Below are 22,940 nucleotides of genomic sequence, written 5' to 3'. Positions count from 1 at the left end.
AAATCAATGAACCAATAAAGAAGTGGGCAATTGAACTAAACAGAACTTTTTCAAAGAAGAAATCCAAATGACCAAAAAAAAAAACACATGAAAAACTGCTCACCATCTCTGACCATAAAGGAAATGAAAATCAAAACCACACTAAGATTCCATCTCGCCCGTTAGAAAGTCTATCATCAAGAACACCACCGACAACAAATGTTGGCAAGGATTTGGGGAAAAGGAACCTTCATGCACTGATGGTGGGAATGTAAGCTAGCACAACCACTGTGGAAAACATATGGAAGCTCCTTAAAAGACTAAAAAATAGATCCAGCAATACCACTCCTAGAGATATACCCAAAGCAATGTGAGTCAGGTTATAACAAAGACACCTGCACACCCATGTTCATTGCAGCACTATTCACAATAGCCAAGCTATGGAAACAGCCAAGATGCCCCACTACTGATGAATGGATTAAGAAAATGTGGTATTTATACACAATGGAATTTTACTTAGCCATGAAGAAGAGTGAAATTTTGTCATTTGCAGGTAAATGGACGGAACTGGAGAACATCATCTTACATGAAGATAACCAGGCTCAGAAGGCCAAAAATTGCATGTTCTCCCTCATCTGTGGATTATAGGCCTAAAACAAATGCAGTAATATTATTGGACATGGGTCACATACTAAGAGGAGAATGCACATGGGAGGAATAAGGAAAGGGAAGAAACCTAAAACTTGAATGTGATTCATGTACTCACTGTAGGGGAGCAAATATAGTAATCTTAGACTGGCAGAGGCCACTATAGGAAGGAAACTAGGAAGCAGTGAAGAGGTCTGATAGAGATGAATCAATATGGGTTATAATACACATATGTATGGAAGCAACGCTAGGAGTCTCTGCATAGCTATCTTTATCTCAAACTAGCAAAAATGCTATGTCTTTCTTATTATTTCTTATGTTTTCTCATCAACAAAATCAGAAGAGGTTCTGCCTGGAAGTGGTGGGGGAAAGGGAGGTGGCCCAAACAATATATACACGTGTGGGTAAATGTAAAAATGATTAAAAAATAAGTTCTATTGAGCTATAGATGTGTTTGTGTATGTGTATGGTCGTGTGTTACAAAGAGTTTTTTAATATCTTAAAAATTTGTTACTGGTGGGAATGTAAAATGATAACACCACTTTGGAAAACAGATTGGCAATTTCTTAAAAAAACTAAAACTAGCAGGATGCCAGTGTCTCATTCCTATAATCCCAGCTACTTGGGAAGATGACATTGGGAGGATCTTGGTTTGAAGCCAGCCCAGGAAAAAGTTCACGAAATCCAATCTCCAAAATAACCAGATTGAAATGGACTGGAAGTATGGCTCAAGTGGTATGGCCTATGCTTTGTAAGAGTGAAGTTTTGAGTTCAAACCCCAGTCCCACAAAAATATAAATAAATAAAACTATTATCACCATATGACCCAGCAATCGTGCTCCTTGGTATTTACCCAAAGGAGCTGAAAATTTATGAACATAAAAATCTTCACATAGACATTTAAAAATAAGCATCATTTGGTTTTTTGTGGTTTTTTTTTTTTAACTCTGGGTCTCATGCTTTTTAGGCCGGCACTGTACCACTTGAGACACTCCACCAGTCCTTCACATAGATATTTAAAGTAGCTCTATTCACAATTGTCAAAACTTAGAAGCAATCAAGATGTCCTTGAGAATGTGTTCAACTTAAAATTTTCTAAACTCCTCTGACTCAAGATTTTTTCAGTTGAATACTCACTAGTAGTTTATTAAACTCTATTCTGCAGGTACTGATGCTCAAATTAAACTGCTTATGAAACACAGAATTCAATATGTAAACTTACAAGAAAGAAAAACATGCTATTAAAGAAATAATCCCTCTTGTTTAAAAAATGTCCTTCAGTACACTAATAGATAAACTATAGTACATACAGACAATGGAATTCATCACTAAAAAGAAATGTGCTATCAAACTGTAAAAACAGATAAAGGAAATTTAAATGCTACTAAATCAAAGAAGCCCATCTAAAAAGGTTACAGTTACTTTATGATTCCAGCCATACAACATTCTATAAAAGTCAAATTCATGGAGATGGTAAAAAGATCAGTGGTTGCCAGGGTTTGGAAGGGGAGGCAAGATGAATAGGTAGAGTACAGAAGATTTTTAGAGCAATGAAACTACTCTATATGATACTGTAATAGTGGATATATGTCATTGTACATTTGCTCAAATCCAAAGAAGGAACAACTCCAAGAATGGTCCCTAATGTATACTACAAACTTTGAATGATAATGCCAGGTCAATGGAGATCCATCAGTTGTGATAATGTACCATTCAGGTGGGGAATGTTGATAACAAGGGAGGCTATGTAGACATAGCAGGTCATATAGGCTCACCATATGCAACTCAATTTTGCTGCAAACCTACAACTGCTCTAAAAAACATGGCCTATTAAAAAAAACTTTAATAAGTATATTCTCATATTGGGATTCAAACTAGAAAGAATTTTTCTAAAACCATAACCTAAATATGTACAAGCATCTTTATACCAAGAAAGTTCTACTCTGGGTTGGAGGTATGGCTGAAGTAATTGAATACTTGCCTAGCCAACACAAGACTCTGAGTTCAAAATTCTGGTACCACCACAAGAGGAGGAGAGGAAAGGGGAGGGAAAGGGAAGGAAAGGAGGGGGAAAGGGGAAACGAGAAAGGAAAGGAAGAGAAAAGAAAGAAGGAAGGAATGAACAAACTAAATAAATAAACAAATTATAGTTGGGCATGGTAGCTTCTGACTATAATCCCAGCTCTCAGGAGGCAGACAGAGATCGAGAGAATAGTACTTTCAAGGCCAGTTTGGGCAAAAAGTTATCAAGAACCCGTTTCAACCAATAAGCTTAGCGTGGTGGCGCATGCCTGTCATGCCAGCTATGCGGGAAGCATAAGTAAGAGGACTGCAGTCCAGGATGGCCTGGGTAAAAATGGGAGGTCCTGCCTGAAAAATAAAGCAAAGAAGACTGGGAGTGTGGCTCAAGTGGTAAAGTCCTTACCTAGCAAGTGTAAGGCCCTGAGTTCAAAATTCCAATACCACCAAAAGAAAAAAAAGAGATCTACACTGTAGGATTTTTTTTTATCTTACATTACATACACAATTTTTTCCTGTTAGCAGTAAGATCTTGTGATTTCAAAGGAACACATACAAAGATCTTTAAAAGTTGTAAGATACTTCTGTAAGAAGTACCTAGGGATGGAACTGAAGGAAGCACCTACGCTCAGTAGAAAATACAAAATTAGTTCTCTTTGAGATAGGAAAAGGGTGATAGAGATGTGAGTTGTGGGTTGGGCTCTCCCCAACAGCTAGTCAGTAGAATGGGGAAGAACAAAGTGTAAATTCTCTCTCTGCCAAGAAAAGCACTTCTCAATTTTCCCAGACAAGTATCTCAAGAAAGATAAACTTCACATAACAAAGGACAAGATAGCATCCAGAAAAATTATTCCAAATTAACTTTAAAATGTTAAAATGTTACTGAAGCTGGGTGCTGGTGGCTCACACCTGTAATCCTGGCTAATAACGAGGCTGTGATTGGGAGGATCACCATGGGAGGTCAGACCAGGCAAAGAGCTCAACTAATAGCTGGGCACAGTCACTCACGCTTGTCATCCTAAGCTACACAGGAGGCTAAGTTCAACTGGGAGAACTGCAATTCCTGGTCTGCCCAGGCAGAAAAGTTTGGGAGACCCCATCTTAACAGAAAAAATGGCATGGTGGTACACACCTGTCATTCCAGCAAGATGGGAAGCTTAAAATAGGAAAATCAGGATCCAGGCCTGCCTGAGCAAAAAGCAAGACCCTATCTTCAAAATAACTGAGAGCAAAAAGGTTCAAGTGGTATAGTGACTGCCTAGCAAGTGTGAAGCCCTGAGTTCAAACCCTAGCATTGTCAAACTAAAAAAAAGAAGAAGAAATAAGAGCAGTAATTTTTTGCACTTATCAAGTTATGGTAAAAATAAGCAGAAAATTTACTGTTGAAGCCATTTTTAAGTTTAATGGTATTAAATGCATTGACATTGTTATGCAACCACCACCTCCAAAAAGTATATTTCTTACATTCAATTAAAAATTTTCTTTTACAATTAGCTTATAATCTGCAAAATACACAAATGTCTCCATTACTTTTGCTAATTCACCTTTTCAAAATATAATAACCTGAATGAATTATTATTTCCTAATATCCAGTATCACCCTGAATATATAACTTATTTATATGAAGCTTTTGTCCCTAAAGTTTTTAGGAGAAGCAAAAGAACTATAAACCAACATGAATGAGAAAATATGGATTAATAAAGAGAGAAAAGACCACCTCTGCACTCCAGAGGAAGACTTACCTTCTTTTCTTTGACCAACTTGGAAATGATGTTATCTCTAGACACTAAAAACAAAAGTCCACATAACTATGATAATAATAATTTACTATACTGAAGTCACACTACATTTTCCCCTAAGAAGCTTTAAACATTTTAGTCAACATTTTGTAGAAATAAGAACCAAAGTATTTTTTGTCATATTTTTATAGACTGGAAACTGTTACAGAATTATCAAGAAACTAGTCCAGCTGGGTGTCATGGCACATGTCTATAATCATGAGTTTGAAGCCAGCCTGGGCTACATAATGAGAGCCTGACTCAAAAAAGCAAAAAGAAAGTAGTGAACAATCATTTGCAATGGTAAATATGATCATACTTTACAAAATGCATAGATGATGAATCTCTGTGGGAATTTAAGCCAGGTGGGGATATGATCAAAAGTGTTTCATTAGAGGGATCACTCTAACAAAGATTTAATAAAGGCAGGAGAGTTGCCAGGAGGGCTGGCTCTCATTGGCAATGATAATGGGAATGTAGAAGAAAGTGAAGTATTTAGGAGCGAGGACTGTCAGGACTTGGTGGATACTTGTGGGGTTAAAGCAATAGATCAGTCAAGAGACCATCCTAGCATTCAGACATGGGCAGAAGCATGATGGTGGGCCCTTTAAATAAATAAGGAGTACAGGGCAGAGAACAGACCTGGGGGATAGAATGAGTGTGTTTCATACATCTGTGGGATACCCAAATATTGATGTTGGTTGGCAGTAAGGTAGTGGTCTAGAGCTCAGGAGGATGATGCTTTGTGAGGGAAAAAAATAACTGAAACCACTCAGCGTATACACAAAGAAAAGAAAATTAAAGACTGAAAATTGGGGATTAGCTTAGCATTGTACATTAGTAGCCAAAATATGTAAATTTTTATGAGAGTAGTGTTTTGGGTTTATAGAAAAACTCAAACAGATTTATTAGTTTTGTTTTACTTGAATTCTAAAGCCAGAAAACTATGAAGCACATAAAAACTCACATATTCTATAGGATATACTATATAAAAACTATATTTTTTGAACACACAAATCTGTGACTCATCAAACTCCAACTTAAAATGTGTGACGATTCAAAAAGATAAACTATATTACCTGTTTTGAAAGTTCTACTAATCAAATTAAGAATGAAAGGGGAGTGTTTATCATGGGAGAATGATTTAATTACTTCACAGAGATAGAAAAATCCATCCTTAAGGCACAAAAGACCTCGAATAGCCAAAGCAATCTCGAGCAAAGACAGCAACACTGGGAGGTATCACAATACAAACTATACTAAGAGTCATAGCAATAAAACAGCATGATACTGGCATAAAAACAGACATGAAGACCAATGGAACAGAATAGAAGACCCAGAGATAAATTCTCATAGCTACAGCCATTTAATTTTCGACAAAGGACCCAGAAACATACACTCAAGAAAAGATAGCCTTGTCAACAAATGGTGCTAGGAAAACTGGATATCCATATGTAGAAGACTGAAACTAGATCCCTGTCTCTCACTCCATACTAATATCAATTCAAAGATCTCAAATGTAAGATCTAAAACTTTGAAATTCCTGGAGGAAAGAATATGGAAAACACTGGAACACATAGGTATAGGCAATATGAATAGAATATGAATAAAGCTTTATTAGCTCAGCAAATGATAGGACTGACAAATGGGACTGCATCAAACTAAAAACCTTCTGCACAGTGAAAGAAACAGTCACTGGACTGAATAGACAGTCTACAGAATGGGAGAAAAACTCTTCTAGCTATACATCTGACAAGGAATTAATAACCAGAATACACAGGGAACTCAAAAAACTAAATGAATAAATGGGCATATAAAGTGAAAAGGTAATTTTCAAAGAAAGAACTACAAATGCCAATAATATTTAACATCCCTGATCAAAAAGGAAATGCAAATCAAAATGTCATTGAGAGTTCACTTCACTCCAGTCAAGAACAACAACAACAAATGTTGGTGAGGATGCAGGGGGAAAGAAAACCTTAGACATTGTTGATGGGAATGTAAATTAGTACAATCACTATGGAAAGCAGTCTGGAGACTCCTCAAAAAACTAAAAAGAGACCTGTCATGCAGTCTAGCGATATCACTCCTGGGAGTATAAGGAGGAATGTAAGTCAGGATACAATAAAGATACTTCCACACCCATGTATCTTGTAGCTCTATTCACAACAGCCATGATATAGAAATAGCCCAGATGCCCTACAATTAATGAAAAAATTAAGAAATTGTGGTGTATATACACAATAAGAGTATTATTCAGCCATAAAGAAAAATGAAATTATATTGGTGGTAGGTAAATGGATGGAACTGGCAATCATTATGTTAAGTGAAGTAAGCCAGGTTCAAAAGACAAAGGTCACATGTTGTCTCTATTTGGAAGATAGACCCAAAAGATAAATGCATACACAAATATAAGCATTATATCTATCTATCCATCTACATATATATGTATGTAAATAAAACATGTCTGCAATAGTGGGACTGTTTGAGGGAACTAGGGAGAAGAGGGAGAGGAAAAGAAAATGAAAGACTGATAAAGAATGAATAATATCAAAATACTTTGCATCTATTTAGGAAGATGGCACAATGAAATGCACTGGAAGATATTGAATAATAAGGGGTGGAGGGAAAAGTAAAAGTAATAGAGTAATAAGTAATAAGTAATAAGTAAAAAGTAATAGGGGGTGAAATCTCTTTGAACAATCAATACATACTTTAAAAATGAAGGACAGGAATTTTAAATAGTACTGTTGGGGTGAATACTAGTGGGAAGGGGTTGGATAAATAGAGAGGGTGAAAGAAGGTGAATATGGTCAATGTACTTTATGTACTTGCATGAAAATAGAACAGTGGAATCTGCTGAAATTGTTTTAAGTAGTGGGAGGGAGATGAGGGAGAATGATGATGGTGGTGAATCCAACCAAGGTACACTGCAAGCATATATGGAAATGTCACAATGATACCCCCCTGTATAAGTCATATATACTAATAAAAATGTTTTTAAAAATCAATTGGCAAAAAAGAGTCTATAATTCAATATTAGTCATATATTTGATTTCAACCACTGAGCTACATCCCCATCCCTTGGTTTTTAGAGACAGTCTTCATAATGTAGTTCAGGCTGGCTTTGAGCTACAGCCCAAGATGGCCTTGAATTCACAATCCTCATGCCTCGACCTCATGCAGGCATCACCTCTCATGGCTTTAATATTCATTTTTAAACAGTCTTCCACATATTCTTTACAAAATTAAGATAAAGCATTAATCCAGTGAGAAAGTAACATTTTAAAAACTCAGTTAAGAAAGCCAACTAATACAGTAGAAAGATCTGTTTTCATCTCAGCTATTCTATTTGCTGTGGGTCCTTGCCTACAGTCTCTCTTGATCATTTCATTCTTCTGTATAATGGGTATATTTTCTTATCTTTCTGATAAGGTTGTGTAAGGCTTAAATGACATAATGGGAAGCACCATAAAATGTAGTATGTATTTTTGTAGGCACACAATTATAAGAAGACAAAGTTATTTTGAGGTGCTGTCAGTGAGAACCTCACATAGTAATTCACTACTCAGTAATACAAGGAAAAGGAGAACAGTATTTCTGTTGAAAGAAGTAAGTCAGAACATTGCTTTATTTTTTTGTTGTTAGTTTTGTATTTCATTTTTGGTATTTTTTGTTCCATTACATTCACAAAGCAGAAATGGCATAACGGAAGGTATACTGGGCTTGGAGCTAGAAGCGTCAGATTTAGGCTTCACTTCTCCATTTCATCAAACTCTGAATGACCATGGATAGCTTTGAATATTGAGTAAGATAGTTTATGTGACATCTCTGTATAATAATAAAGTGATAATCATGTGATACAATACACACAACTCTGTTATCTCTACCATTGAAACTACCTGAAAACTGCTTTATAATGACATAACAGTACTAACGTAAAGGGCTGAAGGGTTTTCTACCCCATGACTCTGAGCATGTAGACTTGAGATCAAGTCTAGACTCTTCCATTTACTAGCTGCATTCCTTTGAAGACTCATTTCTCTTTAATGTACTTTAATACCACCCATCTCCAGTTAACCAAAATAGACTGATAACCTGAGGAATGGAGAGTTTGACATGACAAATTAATAGAAACAGTAACTTATCAAGAATTGACAGACTATTTCCTTATTATCTTTCTATTATCCAAGATCCAATCTAGATGTCTTAAAACCAAATGTACCCAAGTTCACAAACACTTACATGAGCATGGAAGAAAAAAAAACTAAAAAAGAATAGCTCATAATTAAGAGGATCAAATTTTATTAGCAACATTCAATTTTGTCTCTCTCTATAGACAGAAAGGAACTTGGCAATTATTTACATTCAGGATTGTAGAAAATAGCAACAATACAGGCCACCTAAAGAATTTGGGATCTTAGGAGTTTTGGCATGAAATCTCAAAACACTAACAAAGGTATAATTCCTATCTACGTTCATACTTAGATCAGATTTGAGCTGTGAGGTAGCTGCCTCCAAATCTCCTTTCTTTTGTTGCTCTTGTGCCAGTAGTTCTTGAGTGGTCTGTATAGAACTGCGTAGGACAATGCAATTTTGCTGCAAAATGTGCACCTGAAATTGTATAGGAAAATCCCCTTCATTGTAAGGTAATATTTCTAAAAAATGATCTTATGGAGCATGTAGAAGGAGGAATTTCCAAGGCCCCTGGGAGGAGGGGAGAGACATATGTCTACATGTCAAACTGAAATCTCAGCAGAATACAGTGCCTTGTAGCAGTGCTGTCTAACAGGACATTCTGTGCACTCTTCAACACAACAGTCACTAGCCACAAGAGAGCAAGGAAATGTGGCCAGAGTAAGGGAGGAACTAAGTCTTTAGTTTTATTTAATTTAACCAATTTCAACTTACATAGCATTAACATATGTGGCTAATGGCTATCATTCCAGCAGTACAAATTACAGCACTAAAGGATTATTTACAAATTCCTTAAGTATTATCCTTCTCATAATTCGGTTGTGAAGGACAGTCAAAATGACAAAGATAATGTAATCTGATTACAGGTATTAAAATATAAAAATACTAATAGCTTTGAGTAGTTAGAATATATTCAGAATTGTATGTAGGTACTTGAAATAATAGCCACAATGAAGTAAAAAACATTGTGTTTGTAAGTAAATGTAAAAACAATAAAATAAACAGAAAAAAACTGTATTAAAATAAACAATGAGAACTGAAAACAGCAGTATAAATATGTTCCTGATTGTTTTATTTTATTGGTTAGTTGGGTTTTGTCTTTATTTTCTACCTAGGTCACAGACATATAGCACAAGATCAGGGCAATGACTTCCAAAATCTGTAACAGAAAATGTATGGTGTAGGGAGAAGATTCTGTGCCAGGAATTAAGAGATCACCTCCATCAAGACTTACACAAATTAAATTCTCTTGGCCTTCATTCTCTCATTCACAAATTAAAAGTATTAGATTAAATAACATCAGAGTCCTTTCTTACTTTGCACTATTTTTTAAAAATTGGGGTAAGAATGTTAACAGATTACTAAAGAAAAGTAAAGGACTTAATAAACCTGGAGAAAATTATCAAACTTTTATTTCGCTTTTTTTGTTTCACTTCCCTAACATAAATAAGGAGAGGCAATCTTCTACCTGTTTCTGTTCTGCCTCCACTGTTGACTCCAGCTCCTGTATTTTGAATAGCATGGCTGATCCAGATTTCTCAAGAGATTCTTTCAAGTACTTCTCCTGAGCCAGCTGTCTCCTTAGCTACAGAGCAACACTACAATTAGGCAAGGCCAAGGAACATTATACCGCTAAGATACACCAGTGTTTTTCCAACTTTTTTTTTTTATAACAACCCAGTGTAATCTATCTATTTTATACCACAACACTACACACAAATACATTTACAGAAGCATTTCATGAAGCAGTACTTATCCTTACTACTTGGTATATACACTGATCATTCTTTCTATTCTATTCTACTTCTTTTTGTAAATGCTGCTTGCAAATTACTAATTATCCCCTGTTTGGAAGATAAACTTAAATTAACAGGAAAATGAGGACAACAAATTTTACTTCACATTTTTAGAAGGGTTTCCATTAGGGAGAAACAAGAGCATGCTTCTAAGTGGTTATAAATGAAGGCTATGTAGGGTGAACTAGCATGTCTGATAAACATTTTGCAGTAACTTTGATCTTTATTAAACTAGTGCATAAGAGAATTTTTCAGATAGCTATGCATAGTACCTTGAGCACTACAATTTATAATTTTAAGGTAATTTTCCTAAAAAGTATGTGTACTTCTTTGGCTTGTATAACAGAATGATTTTTGTATGTGTGTGCATGTGTGTGTGTGTTTTGGCACTACTGGAGTTTAAACTCAGGGCTTCACACTTGCCAGACAGACACTAACCATGTGAACCACACCTCCAGCCTTTTTTGTCTTGATTATTTTGGAAATAGGGTTTCACATTTTTCCCAGGCCAGCCTGGATAGTGATCCTTCTATTTTAGGCTTCCCTCATAGCTGGGATGATGAGTGTGTGCTACCATGTCTGGTTTTTCTCTGTTGAGATGGGGTCTCTGTGAACTTTTTTTGACAAGGTTGGCCTGGAACTACAATCCTCCCAATCTCAGCCTCCCAGTAGCTAGGATAACATGTGTGCACCACCGTGCCAAGCTACTGTTTGAGATGGGGGTCTCATGAACTTTTTGCACAAAATGGCCTCAAACCATGATCCTCCCAATCTCAACTTCAAAAGTAGCTAAGATTACATGTGTCGGCCACCAGTTCCTGGTTATAACAGAACCTTTTAAATATAATTTGATCCTTTTGACTTGGACTAATGTCAATTAGTACTCTGTCAGGGAACCCTGAGTATTTTAGGCTGTCAGATATACTGGGTTAGTAAGTTTTCTGACTTCTGCACTGTTTTCAGCTACAAATTTTTACTTCAATAGCTTTTAGCAGACACCCACTTCATAATCCCCAAAACTTAGGCTGAAATAAAGGTTTCAAGGTAAAATTAGATGAGCACGCTTATTAATAGCTTTTTATTTTAAACCCAACTTAAGATTAAAAGGCTTTTGCAGGAAGGTACCTACTTATCTGTAGCATATGGGCATGCAACTGCATGTGAAAACTATTTCTCTGATGACTCAGAGGGCATTTATTTTTCATTTCTAGTTTTATTGCAGCATTGAAAAGCAAAAGGAAGTCTTTATATTGTGTATGGCAAGCCCTCTCACCTGAATTACATGTGGCACTCTTTAAAGTCTTCCTACTGCAGTGACATACTTTCTTCAAAGGGCTCTTTTCATCCTCTTTCTACTTTCTTGATTTTCCCTCTCAATTCCAAAACCTCTTCTACCCTCCAGTATCTTTTTCTTACCTCCTGAATTTTATGGTTCATTTTACGTTTAGTGATCTTCAGTTCCTCTTCAATAATAGCTACATTCTTCTAAAAGTAGAATGAGAAAAGGTTCTAAATAATCTGAAACTATAGGAAGCAAATGTCTATAGGAATATCCTGGAAACCTCTAAATGCAATTTTTAACAAGCCTATAAATACTCTGTATTATAAGCCTGAAGTAATTATTACAATGAGATTATTTTTCAGTGTCAGGATCGATCCCAGGTACACATGTATGCTAGGCAAGTGCTCTACTACTGAACTATACCCCAGGGTCCCAATAAGATATTTTTAAAGAAAATTATTTTATTACTTTGATTCACAGCTTCTGTCAGTTCATCTTTTAGATCATAACACCTATCTCCTATATAAAATTCAATAATCAGAGGACAAGCTGGTGATTGGCAGTTATTTTTCTTCCAAGAACTCTCATTTTTTTCTAGCATCAAATATTATTCATGCTTAGGAGTTGTTATAGGATGAAAAACACAGCTTTCATTACTCTCTTTTTTATTATTATTACTGTTACCATAATCCCAGATGTAGAATCTCAAAGCTGTCAAAGCTGTTTTTGTCTTTTTCCTACCTTCAGGCTCTATCCACTACCATATTACAGAATATCTTTATTCATGAAATATTCACCTTTCTTTTCAAAATGCTACAACCCTAGTTCTGACCTAATTAGGCTCATAACTCAATTAATGCAATGGATTCCTAATTGGTTTCCCTGCCTCCAACCTCCTCTTTCCATAATTGGTACCCTACAATACCACCCAATTAGTTTTCCGTTTTCATTATGTTACTTCAGTATCAAAAAATCTTAATCACTCCCTGTAGCATCTGCCCAGTTATTGATTTTTCTTGATTTTGAGATGTTCTACAATGCAATACCTAGCTGATATCCAATTTATTCCCCACAAATGAATTTTTACTCCTGTGAAGCTAGTTAACACATTCTCCCTAATTGTACCCAGTTGAAAGATCTAGGTCCAAACCTGAGTTTCAGGAAGAAGACAGACATGTGGTGATCTTGGACAAGTGAGTTGGTCCCAATACTCTCAGTGTTAAAATAGGAACAATGAGATGCCCTGCTTCATAAGACCTTGCAAAATAACATCCTGAATATCTATTATACTTCCTGGTCCATAAAAGAAAAACAATACTGTTAGTTTCTTTTCCCAGTAGTCATTCTTTCTTACTTCTGTATGGGCTTGTTAAAAGGTACTTACCCCTCCACTTTGTCTTCTAAAGGTTAAGCTTAAGTCACATCTCTTTTCTGAAGCCTACCTAAATCTATACTAGATAGCATATTCTCACCCTTCTCAAATGTGCCTGAACACAAAGCCCTCACTGTGAACTATTCACTTATTGTCCCTGTCTGTCCTATATTTCCTACACTCTTTAGTTTTTCCTATTTATCATGCTATGTCTTGTTCTCCCAACCTCATACGTCTGGATACTCAATGTTCCTTAGGTAGAATCAGAGTTCTGTAAACAATCAATGACAGCACACAGGGGTTTAGATTATCAGTGCAGATAAATGTTAAATGCCAAGAATCCTCACACGGACATCACCCATTTCTAAGTCTGTTTTATGAGTTTGCTGCCTCTTCTAGTTAATAACCAACAGTGAGTTTGTAGTTCAGAACTCTGGACTCAAACCTTTGTCTCTGAGGCAATTTCTAGAGTGGCAGTCAATCTTTGCACTTCATCTTGTGCCTTGTCTTCTTCCCCTTTGACATCTCTCAGCTCTTGGCGCAAATTCGTCACTTCAAAATGCAACAGCTTCAGGTCCTTGGAATGCTCCTCCTGTATTGCATTCAGCCGATCCCTCAGAAGAGCTACCACCAGCCAGGAAGATCACCAAGCAGTAGAAAGAAGGTAAGAAAAGGCAAAGAATATAAACTCATTATACATCCACACAGGACCAAATTTCTGATGATTCTCTTCTCTCTATACCTGTTTTTTGTGGATTCAAATCTTTTTCAGTTTGGAGAAGAAAGATGTTTAGCTGCAAGGACTGGATGAGGCTTTCCAGATGGCACATTCGCTTTACCAAAAACTCACAGTTCTTCCATAAAATATCTTTTGTTCCTGGACAAATTACTTCACTCTGGATAGGACTAATGACTTTCTGGCAGGCAGGGTCTTCTAAATTGTTTGGAATTTCCAAATGACCTCTAGATAAAGATCCCAATATAACAATATTATATGTAATATTTTATATATATATATATATAAAACAAATGCAATTTGTACTACAGTAATAACAACCATTAAATCAATGTAACTTTTCTACTAAGACTAATAGAAGGTGACATCAGCAACAAGGTAGAATAAGAGGTTCTTGACTTTTTGTCCATAAATACAACAAATAAACATGTGTATAAAATCAAGTCCCTCTAAGAGAAAATCATAAATGTGTTAAGAAACTTTTATGTGCCAGCAAACTGGAAAATATCTACATCAAGCAAGTAAAAAAAGCTGAGGCACAGTCCAAGCACAAACTCCACCCAGGCACTGCACCATACAACTGGGAAGAAATCTTCCAGTTTTTCCTTGAGAATCATTTGAACTTTAAGGTTCTCCAAGGCTTAATTCACCTAGCTCTGAGAGCAAAAGAGGTTTGGAATATCCAAATCCCTAGAGCTCAGAACAAAGTGTCAGGTTTATATGAGCACGTAAGTACTTCCAGAGGTTTAAGTCCCTAGAATCAAAGCAGAGAAAGGTCTAAAACTCAAAGTTTCCAGTTTCTCCCTGGAAGGGGTTTGCCAGTATACTCTGCAATTGCCACTGCTGAGCCCTGAGTGTCTAATTAGCCTATACCAGGGAGTTAATTGGGCTAAAAAACAGCAGACCTCCAGTAGCCTGAAAAGGCTTGGTGCTTCCCAATCCTTCTCCCCAGCTCACTCCACCAGTAACTCCAGCCTACCAATTCTTCTTGGAAAAAGCTAGTCACCTGATTTCAAAGCACAGGTCACAAAAGCAAAAATAGACAAATAGGACAAATTGTGAGAAATATTTGTGAATCATAATCTGATAAGGAGCTAAAACCCAAAATATGTGAGAAACTCAAACAAATTAATAGAAAAATAAATAACACAGTTTTTTTACAAAAATGGGCAAAGAACCTAAATAGGCATTTCTCAAAAGAAGATTTGGCAGGCAGGCATATAAAAAAAAATCAGTATTACTAATCATCAGGGAAATACAAATTAAAACCAGATCAAGATATCACCTTACACTTGCTAGAATGGCTATTATAAAAAAAAAAGAAAACTAGGATGTATTGATGAGGATGTGAAGAAAACTACATCTACCCTACTGATGGAAATATACATTAGTACAGCTGTTTAAGAAACCAGTATTAAGTCCCATAAAAAGATGAAAATAGAATTATTAAATGATCCACCAATCCCATGTCTTCGTCTACGTAGAAGGGAATTAAAACCAGTATGTTGAAGACCTATTTGCACTCCATATTCATTGCAGTATTATTTATTACAGCCAAGATACAGAAACAACTCATCATCAACATCATTGACAGATAAATGGATAACAAAAATGTGGTGTACATACACAATGAAATCTTATTTATCCATAAAAAGGATGAAATTCTGTGACAATATGGATGAATCCAGAGGATACTATGCTAAATGAAATAAGCCAGGCTCATGATCAAAAGCTGTATCATCTTATTTATATGAGAGGCTGGAGTGCAGGGAGGTGTGAGTGAGGAAAGGGAAGATATTAGTCAAAGGGCACAAAGTTTCAGTTAGACAGGAGAAATAAGGTTTAATTATTCGCTGCATGGTATAGTGACTATATATATTATATATTTCAAAATTACTAAGAGTAGATTTTAAATGCTCCCTACCATAAAAAATGATAAGTTCATGAGGTGTATTAATTACTTTGCTTTAATCATACCACAATGTATACACGTACCATAACATCGCAGTGTACCCCACTATAGTGACTGCTTATAATTTATGTTGCCTCAGAATCCATTTTTAAATATGTTTAACTTTCTCATACCAGAAACAGTACTCAGTCATACTTGGCAGTTTCCAACACTATATTCCATCTGAATGGCTCCAGCTGGGGGACAGAGATAAAGACACAGAGCTATCTCTTTTGCTTAGCAGACTGGGCTCTCCACTTTCTTGCTGTCTCCTTTAAACAGGCCATGCATACATTTGCTCACAAACATAAAGAAAGTAACTATATCTCAGTCACTGATGACCTCCTGGAACTAGTGCCTGCTGGCATTAAACCCATCAAATAAATCTCCCCATAGGAACCTGTCTGAATAACTCCTAGATCCAATAAAGGAATTGGCCTTATGCCCTGCCCCCAACTCTGAATGTGCTCCCTGACCAATGTATATGTGTGTGTACAAATGTCTTGTAGGTGCACCCCCAGAGTAAGTACTTAAAAAAAAAAACACTATTAAACTTTCACATTGTGATTATATCATTGAAGCCATATTTATGTAACCCAACACTCCTGACGGTGAGGTTGCCCCCAAGGACAATTATTCAGGTAGATCCCTTGCTGGTGCTCTTCTGTCTGCACCTCTGGTAGCAGCTAGGAACAATAATTACCAGCTGAGTTTCTAATGAGATTCAAAGAGTTTTATTCAAAGTATCCATAATGAAGCCCACTAAAAATTGTTTAAAAGGGGAGAGGGGGGATAAGAAAGAGGTACAGAGGAGGTGAATTTGATCAAAGCACACTATATGCATGTATGGAAATATCACAATAAAATCCCTATGTACAATTAATATAGGCCAATAGAAAAGTACATAAAACACCTATCTACACAATTATCTATCAACTAAAAATAAAATAAAATTTTAAAAGAAAAAAATAATAATTTGATTCCTTACATAACAAGCATTTATTAGCTCTTCCAAATTCAAATACAAAGTGTACTATAAGGTAAAGGGTAAGTCCAAAAAAGGGCTGGGAGTTGGCTCAAGTGGTAGACTGCTTGCCTAGCAAGTGTGAGTCCCTTGAGTTCAAACCCTGGTACCACTTAAAAAAAAAAAGTTTATCAACAATGGGATTGGACTTTGATCACATGATGAGGCAAGAGCACACAAGGGAGGTATGAGGATAGATAAGACACCTAAGAAACTAGATGGCATTTGTTGCCCGCAATGCAGAGAAACTAAAGCAGATACTTTGGGGCAACTGAGGCCATAGGAGAGGGGGACCAGGAACTAGAGAAAAGGTTAGTTCAAGAAGAATTAACTTAGAAGGTAACACACATGCACAGGAAATCAATGAGAGTCAACTCCCTGTATAGCTATCCTTATCTCAACTAGCAAAAACCCTTGGTCCTTCCTATTATTGCTTATACTCTCTCTTCAACAAAATTAGAGATAAGGGCAAAATAGTTTCTGCTGGGTAGCGAGGGGGTAGGGGGGAGAGGGAGGGGGTAAGGGGGAAAGGGAGGGGGTGGGGGAAGAGGGGAGAAATGACCCAAACATTATATGCAAATATGAATAAAATAAAAATTAAAAAAAAAAGAGTTTAAGTCTAACATGGAATGAATGAAGATCACTGGCTTTTTAATGACTGTTTTCATCTGATTTTTGTAAGCTTTTTTGGTATGTCAAAAAAAATATGTGATACATAATACATGGTACATGTTCATTCTACTATGGGAAACTAAGAATTAAAGTTAGCATGAAGGCAACATATTCACGTTTTTAGAAATTTTAAACAAAATGATAATAAACATTCTTACTGCTTTACCCAAATACTCAACTTTTATACCAAATTTAATCTGTAAATGGTAATGAGTTACTTATTCCACAGGTACCATAATACCAACCATATTAGCTTTATGAGAGTCACTCAGGAAACATGCATGCAATTTTTATTAAAAAGAATCACACCTATAAATTCAATAATAGTGTGTACAAGCACCTTGATTTCTTGGGCCATTGATCACCCAACGTTTAAAGCCATTGACTTCTTTAGCAGTACTAGGGTATAAACAGTTTTTTCAATATCTCATTCTATTGTGAAAACATTAAAGATTACAAACATTTCTTTTAATTTAATAAATATAAAAGAAAAAAATGAAGACTAAATTAATGGTGTGAAAATTTTTAAATTTTCCCATAACTGATTTTAAAAAACTAAATTTTTAATTACTTGTTTTTAATCACATTTTAAACAAAAATATTAATGTTTTCATTCCTAAGTGACATATTTTAAGTAACTGTATGGAGGAATAGTGGCAGTGGCTCTATATTATGGTTTGTATACAAAGCATCCCCCCTAAAGACTCATGTGTTAAAGACTTAGTCCCCAGTTGGGGGATCCAATTGTTGAGAGGTTATTGGATAGTGAGAGCAGTAACTTCATCACTCTCTGCCCTTCCTGATTGCTATACAGTGAACATCTCTTCCTTACCACAAACCCACAGTGACAGGGCCAAATGACCATAGACTCAAACTTCTGAAGCCAAGAGCCAAAATACATCTGTTCTCAAGTTGTTCTTTCAGGTATTTTGTCATAGTGATGAACAATTAACACACTCTATTAAGGAATGACAACTTTATCTTGCAAATAGTTTAAACTACTGTTCAAATCGAAAGTTATTTCTCAATTCTTTCATATGTATGTATCTCATCTGCCAAGCCACTGTGACTCCTTATTACTAAGTAGCAAACAACAATTCTTCAAACCGCAGCAATCCAGTTCATTTTTGTTACCTTTTTTCACCACAGTCCAACATTATTAAGTCATCGCTCAGAGAGCTGGTCTGTTCCTCAATGATTCTCATCCTTTGCTGAAGTACCGTGAATGCTTCACAAGCTGTAGCAGTGATCTGGGTTGGAGAGAGGACTGGTCTGCACATTGTAGTTTCCATATTCACCTAAGATGAAAGTCACAATATTAGCACAGTAGGTTCTTTTATTGTTCAAATTGTCATTGTTCCTGCCTGTGGGAGGATTATCTATATCACTGTCCTTTTTTTTGAACTAAGGAATGGCCATGTGTCTGATTTGGTCAATTAAAGCCAGCTTGCCATACACTATCTCTCTTTTTTTCCTTTTTGGTGAGATAAGCAATATCCCTGATAGTGTTTGCTCCATGTCAGGGTCCCAAAGTGAGGATGATAGGAAACATATCCATGACATACAATGTGAACGAGCAATAAACCCATGTTATTATAAGCCATTAAGATTGTTGAATAGTTAGTTACTATATTATAATCTAGTCTATCCTATTTGCTATTACTAGTCACATACCAGGGCCTATGATTTGGCTGAGGGAAGTATTATCTTTTGTTCCCAGCTATTTTCATTATAACATTGTTACAGTTTGTTATGAACTGTTCCCCAAGATTCTCGTGTGCTTAAGGCTTGGTCCCCAGCTGATGGAGCAAATGGAGAGGTGACTGAATCATGAAAGTACCAACTTCAACAGGTTAACCCATTAATGAGTTCATACTGAATGATATATTAGGAGGTCACTGGAGGAAGTAGGTCACTGGCAGTATGTCTTTGAAGGGTATATCTTGCCCTGGTCTTTACCCTTCCCCACCCCTTTCTCTACTTTCCCGGCTGCCATGAGTAAACAAATCTGCTCTACTACCCTTCTCTGCCTCATAACAGGTCCACAGCAATACGGTCAGGTGACCATGGACTATACCTATGAATCATGAGGCAAAATAAATTCTTAAATTGTGTTAATCAAACTTTTCAGTGCTATAACAAACAGCTGAGAGAACCTAAAGGAGGAAAGACTTATTTGGTTCAATTTCAGAGATTTCAGTCCATCATGGAGGACAGAGTGTGGTGGAAAAGGACAACTCACATGGAAGCCAGGAAGCAGCAACAAAGAGTATACTAGTAGGCTTTCTCTTTTTTCCCCCTTTTATTCTATCTGTCCCATATACTATGGGATAGTACCTCCCACATTCAGGGCAAATCTTCCGGGCTTAGTTAATCCACTCTGGAAATGCTCTTACATATACTCCCCAAGATGTGCTTTACTAATCTTCTAAGCACTTCTTAATCCAGTTCAGTTGACAGTCAAGATTAACTGTCACAGTTGTTCTCACAGGTATTTTTGCTACAACAATGAAGTCTGTCTAACACAAGTATTGTTATAACTACTCTGAAGTTCTAAATAAAGCTTTATATTGGACCTCTGAAGTGCTATCATAAAACAACTGACTTACCAACTATGTACCTTACATTGAAGCAACAAATTTTAAAAAAAGATTTGTAACCTTAACTTCAAAACAAGTGCAAAAACCCTTCCGCAGTTATTGACATCAAATTTGTACAGATTCCTCCCCAAATCTCAATGACAGTAAGGGGGAGTAAGACAACATGTACTAGCAATATGCCTGACTAAAGGTGCCTGGTGCACTTCTTTATATCAAAAAGGACCAAAACAAAGAAAAAACAACTACTATTTCACTAGAGGGAGAACACCCAAGTGCAGTGGACATGTGCAGAACAGAGATCACAATGGCTTTATAAAGAAGGTAACTAATCCAGTTAAAATCAACCCTGAACCAAGAGGCATTTCAGATAGTGGGGAAAGGGTTAATAGGAGGCCCCCAGCAGTTCCTACTAATGCTACAGACACCTGAAATATTTGCTTCTGGAAAAGCCTGCAGCCCTCACAGACCCCTTGCCCAGTTGGGGAGCTGCTAGAGAATCTCATTGCTCCATTGCTCCAGAGAGAGTTCAACCCTCCCTAATTTATACCCCTACTACATGGTACTATCTTGAGCCACTACATCCTATGAAGAAATGAGCAGCTGATTTCAGCAACTCAGTAAACCCAACCCTGCAAAACAGATGGGTGGCCCCAACAGCTCCAGCCTCAAAGCTTCTGGTGGGCCCACTCACTGTTTCATAGCACCAGGAAGCAGCTAGGCAGTCTGCTTGGGGTGTCTCAACCTGCCAATGCCCCAGGAAGCAGCCAAAAAACAGCAATGCAGTCCCTCTCACCTTCCCTTGGCTACAAAAAGCAAGGCAGCCCTGCCTGCCCACCCTTGGTTTCAGGAAATAGCTGAGCAGCACCTCTTTAGCAGGTTGGTTCCCAGAGGCCCTCCAAATGCATCCACACAGAGCCCTCAGACACTGACCCACCAATGTAGCCTTATCCCTAGGCAGCCTCAGATAGTCACAAGCAACACATCTTCCTGAACCTTCTGCAGCAACTTGGCCCACACAGTCCTTGGAAACTGATGGGGATGCCTGCACTCATTGCCAGAGGCACCATGCCCAGGGCATAGTCCCAGAGCCTAGGAACTCAATGTTTGTATCACAACCACTGGAAAAGAGTTTCATCAATAACACTATCATCAGTCACTCATACATCTAACAAATACTTCCTGAAAGCTTACCATGAGCCAGATACTGTTATAGGCAAATAAATTCCCTGCCCTAGTAGAGCTTATATTCCAGTTGGACAAGAGGCAGTAAGTAAAATACAGTTTATTCACTAGTCTTTAAATCCAATAGAGAAAAATAAGAAAGGGCATGGGATAAAGGCTGCAGTGCAGATTTTAAACAGTGATCAAAGAAAGCCTCACGGAGATACTTGAGCAAAGACCTATAAAGGAGATCAAAAGTGAGCTTTTTTCCTGGACAAAAGGATCCAGGAAGAGCAAACCCTAAGTCAAAGGCCCTAAGTGAGAACACCTGATAGGTCCACAAACCATGAAGAAAGCACAGTGAGAGATAAGGTCAGAGGTAATAATGGGATCAGATCATCAGAACTCCATTGGAAAGGCTTGGCCTTTACTCTCAGTGCTGAAGATGGCTATGATCTAATTTAACTTTTAATTGAGATCACTCTAGTTGCCCACCCCAAAGATAATTTAAGCAAGAGCTGTTGCCATTTAGAACCAGGGTGATAACAGTGGAAATAGTAAGAAGTGGTCAGAGTCCAGGGATACTTTAAATTAGTCTTGTTGACAGATAAGACATGAGCTATCAGAGAAAGGAAGTAGTCAGGTTTACTTCAAGGTTTCTGGCCTGAGCAGTTGGAAGGATATTGCTATTAAGGAGGCAATGGAAGCTATTCAGAATCCATTTTGGGGGGAAGATTGAGAGTTGTTTTGGAAATGTTAATTTTAAAACAGAAAAGATGCTCAATTCACGATTGAATTTGTGGATCTGGAGTTTAGGGCAGAGAGGTGGAGAGGAATTCTTAAGTTATATGTATGGCATGTAAAGCATGGGCCTGAATAACAAACAGAACGGCTTAAAGTACCTAGTCCTCGGTGCTCTGAGATACATCAAGTATATGATGATTGCAGGTGTCCAAGACAGAGTAATGTGTTAGGGTTAGATTCTTAATCCCTCTTCTATCTTTAGAGCCTAGTAAAATGCCTGAGACATTATGGGTGGCAAACAGGAAAATAATTCAAAAAAATTTTTTTAATTTTCTATTCTGATCCAACACAAGCGCCAGACACTGGGGAAACAGCAATGAACAAACGAAAATGCCCTATACCTATACTCTAGCAAGTAGGCCAGATAGTATACATGGTAGCAAAAAATTAAACAAACGTCGAAATGGTCTTTTTTCCAGGAAACTAAAACCTCCAACCCTAACGTATAAAGGTAACTGGGGCTGATTTTAGAGGCCTCGGTGGCTGGCCTCCCTCCCTCAGGTAGAACCAGACCAATGCAATGGTTTTCACAGGCATCCAATGCAGAGGCCCGGGGTCCAGGAAGCGGGACTGGACTCCCCCTGGGAGGGAAGAGGGCGGCAGGGAGAGATGGTGGCGGCCTTATCTGAGCCGTCGTCTCTCCCACGCGCCTCCCGCTTGGACTCCAGGTCCGGACAGCCTCACCCCACAGTCTATTTTGTCTGCCGGTGACTCGGTCCCACAGCAAGTAGCCCAGTTTCCATGGAACTACGACAGCGCTTTAAACCAACCCGCTTGCCGACGAAGTAGCTCTTGTACGCAGGCGCGCCCGAGGCAGAGCATGCTGGGAAGCGCAGTTTTCCAGGCCCAGTAGGGCCCTGCGCCCGTGGTGCAACCCAGGCCGGAATCCGGCGAGCGCTGGAACGCACAGCCGCGCGGCTC

General features: G+C 37.4%; 1 protein-coding gene and 1 long non-coding RNA gene across 2 annotated transcripts in view; one reads left to right on the top strand and one right to left on the bottom strand.

Annotated features, from left to right (window-relative positions):
* LOC141422611 (uncharacterized) overlaps window positions 1–13,733 on the top strand; it is a 77,743-nt gene extending 64,010 nt beyond the window's left edge. The window contains exon 4 of the long non-coding RNA XR_012447315.1: window positions 13,604–13,733. This is a non-coding gene — a long non-coding RNA (uncharacterized lncRNA). The remainder of the gene's footprint in view (window positions 1–13,603) is intronic.
* The window catches only part of Ccdc150 (coiled-coil domain containing 150), a 78,062-nt gene extending 55,366 nt beyond the window's left edge, over window positions 1–22,696 (bottom strand). Inside the window, exons 1-4 of the mRNA XM_074071322.1 lie at window positions 22,118–22,696; window positions 18,589–18,752; window positions 13,814–14,034; window positions 13,517–13,695 (exon numbers count right to left, since the gene is read on the bottom strand). Coding sequence (XP_073927423.1) covers window positions 13,517–13,695; window positions 13,814–14,034; window positions 18,589–18,746 — 558 coding nt within the window. The 5' untranslated portion in view covers window positions 18,747–18,752; window positions 22,118–22,696. The remainder of the gene's footprint in view (window positions 1–13,516; window positions 13,696–13,813; window positions 14,035–18,588; window positions 18,753–22,117) is intronic.
* Between the last annotated feature and the right edge of the window lie 244 nt (window positions 22,697–22,940).

This window comes from Castor canadensis, chromosome 4 (assembly GCF_047511655.1).
Source record: "Castor canadensis chromosome 4, mCasCan1.hap1v2, whole genome shotgun sequence".
Classification (NCBI taxonomy): domain Eukaryota; kingdom Metazoa; phylum Chordata; class Mammalia; order Rodentia; family Castoridae; genus Castor; species Castor canadensis.
This window is presented reverse-complemented; position numbering and strand designations above follow the sequence as displayed.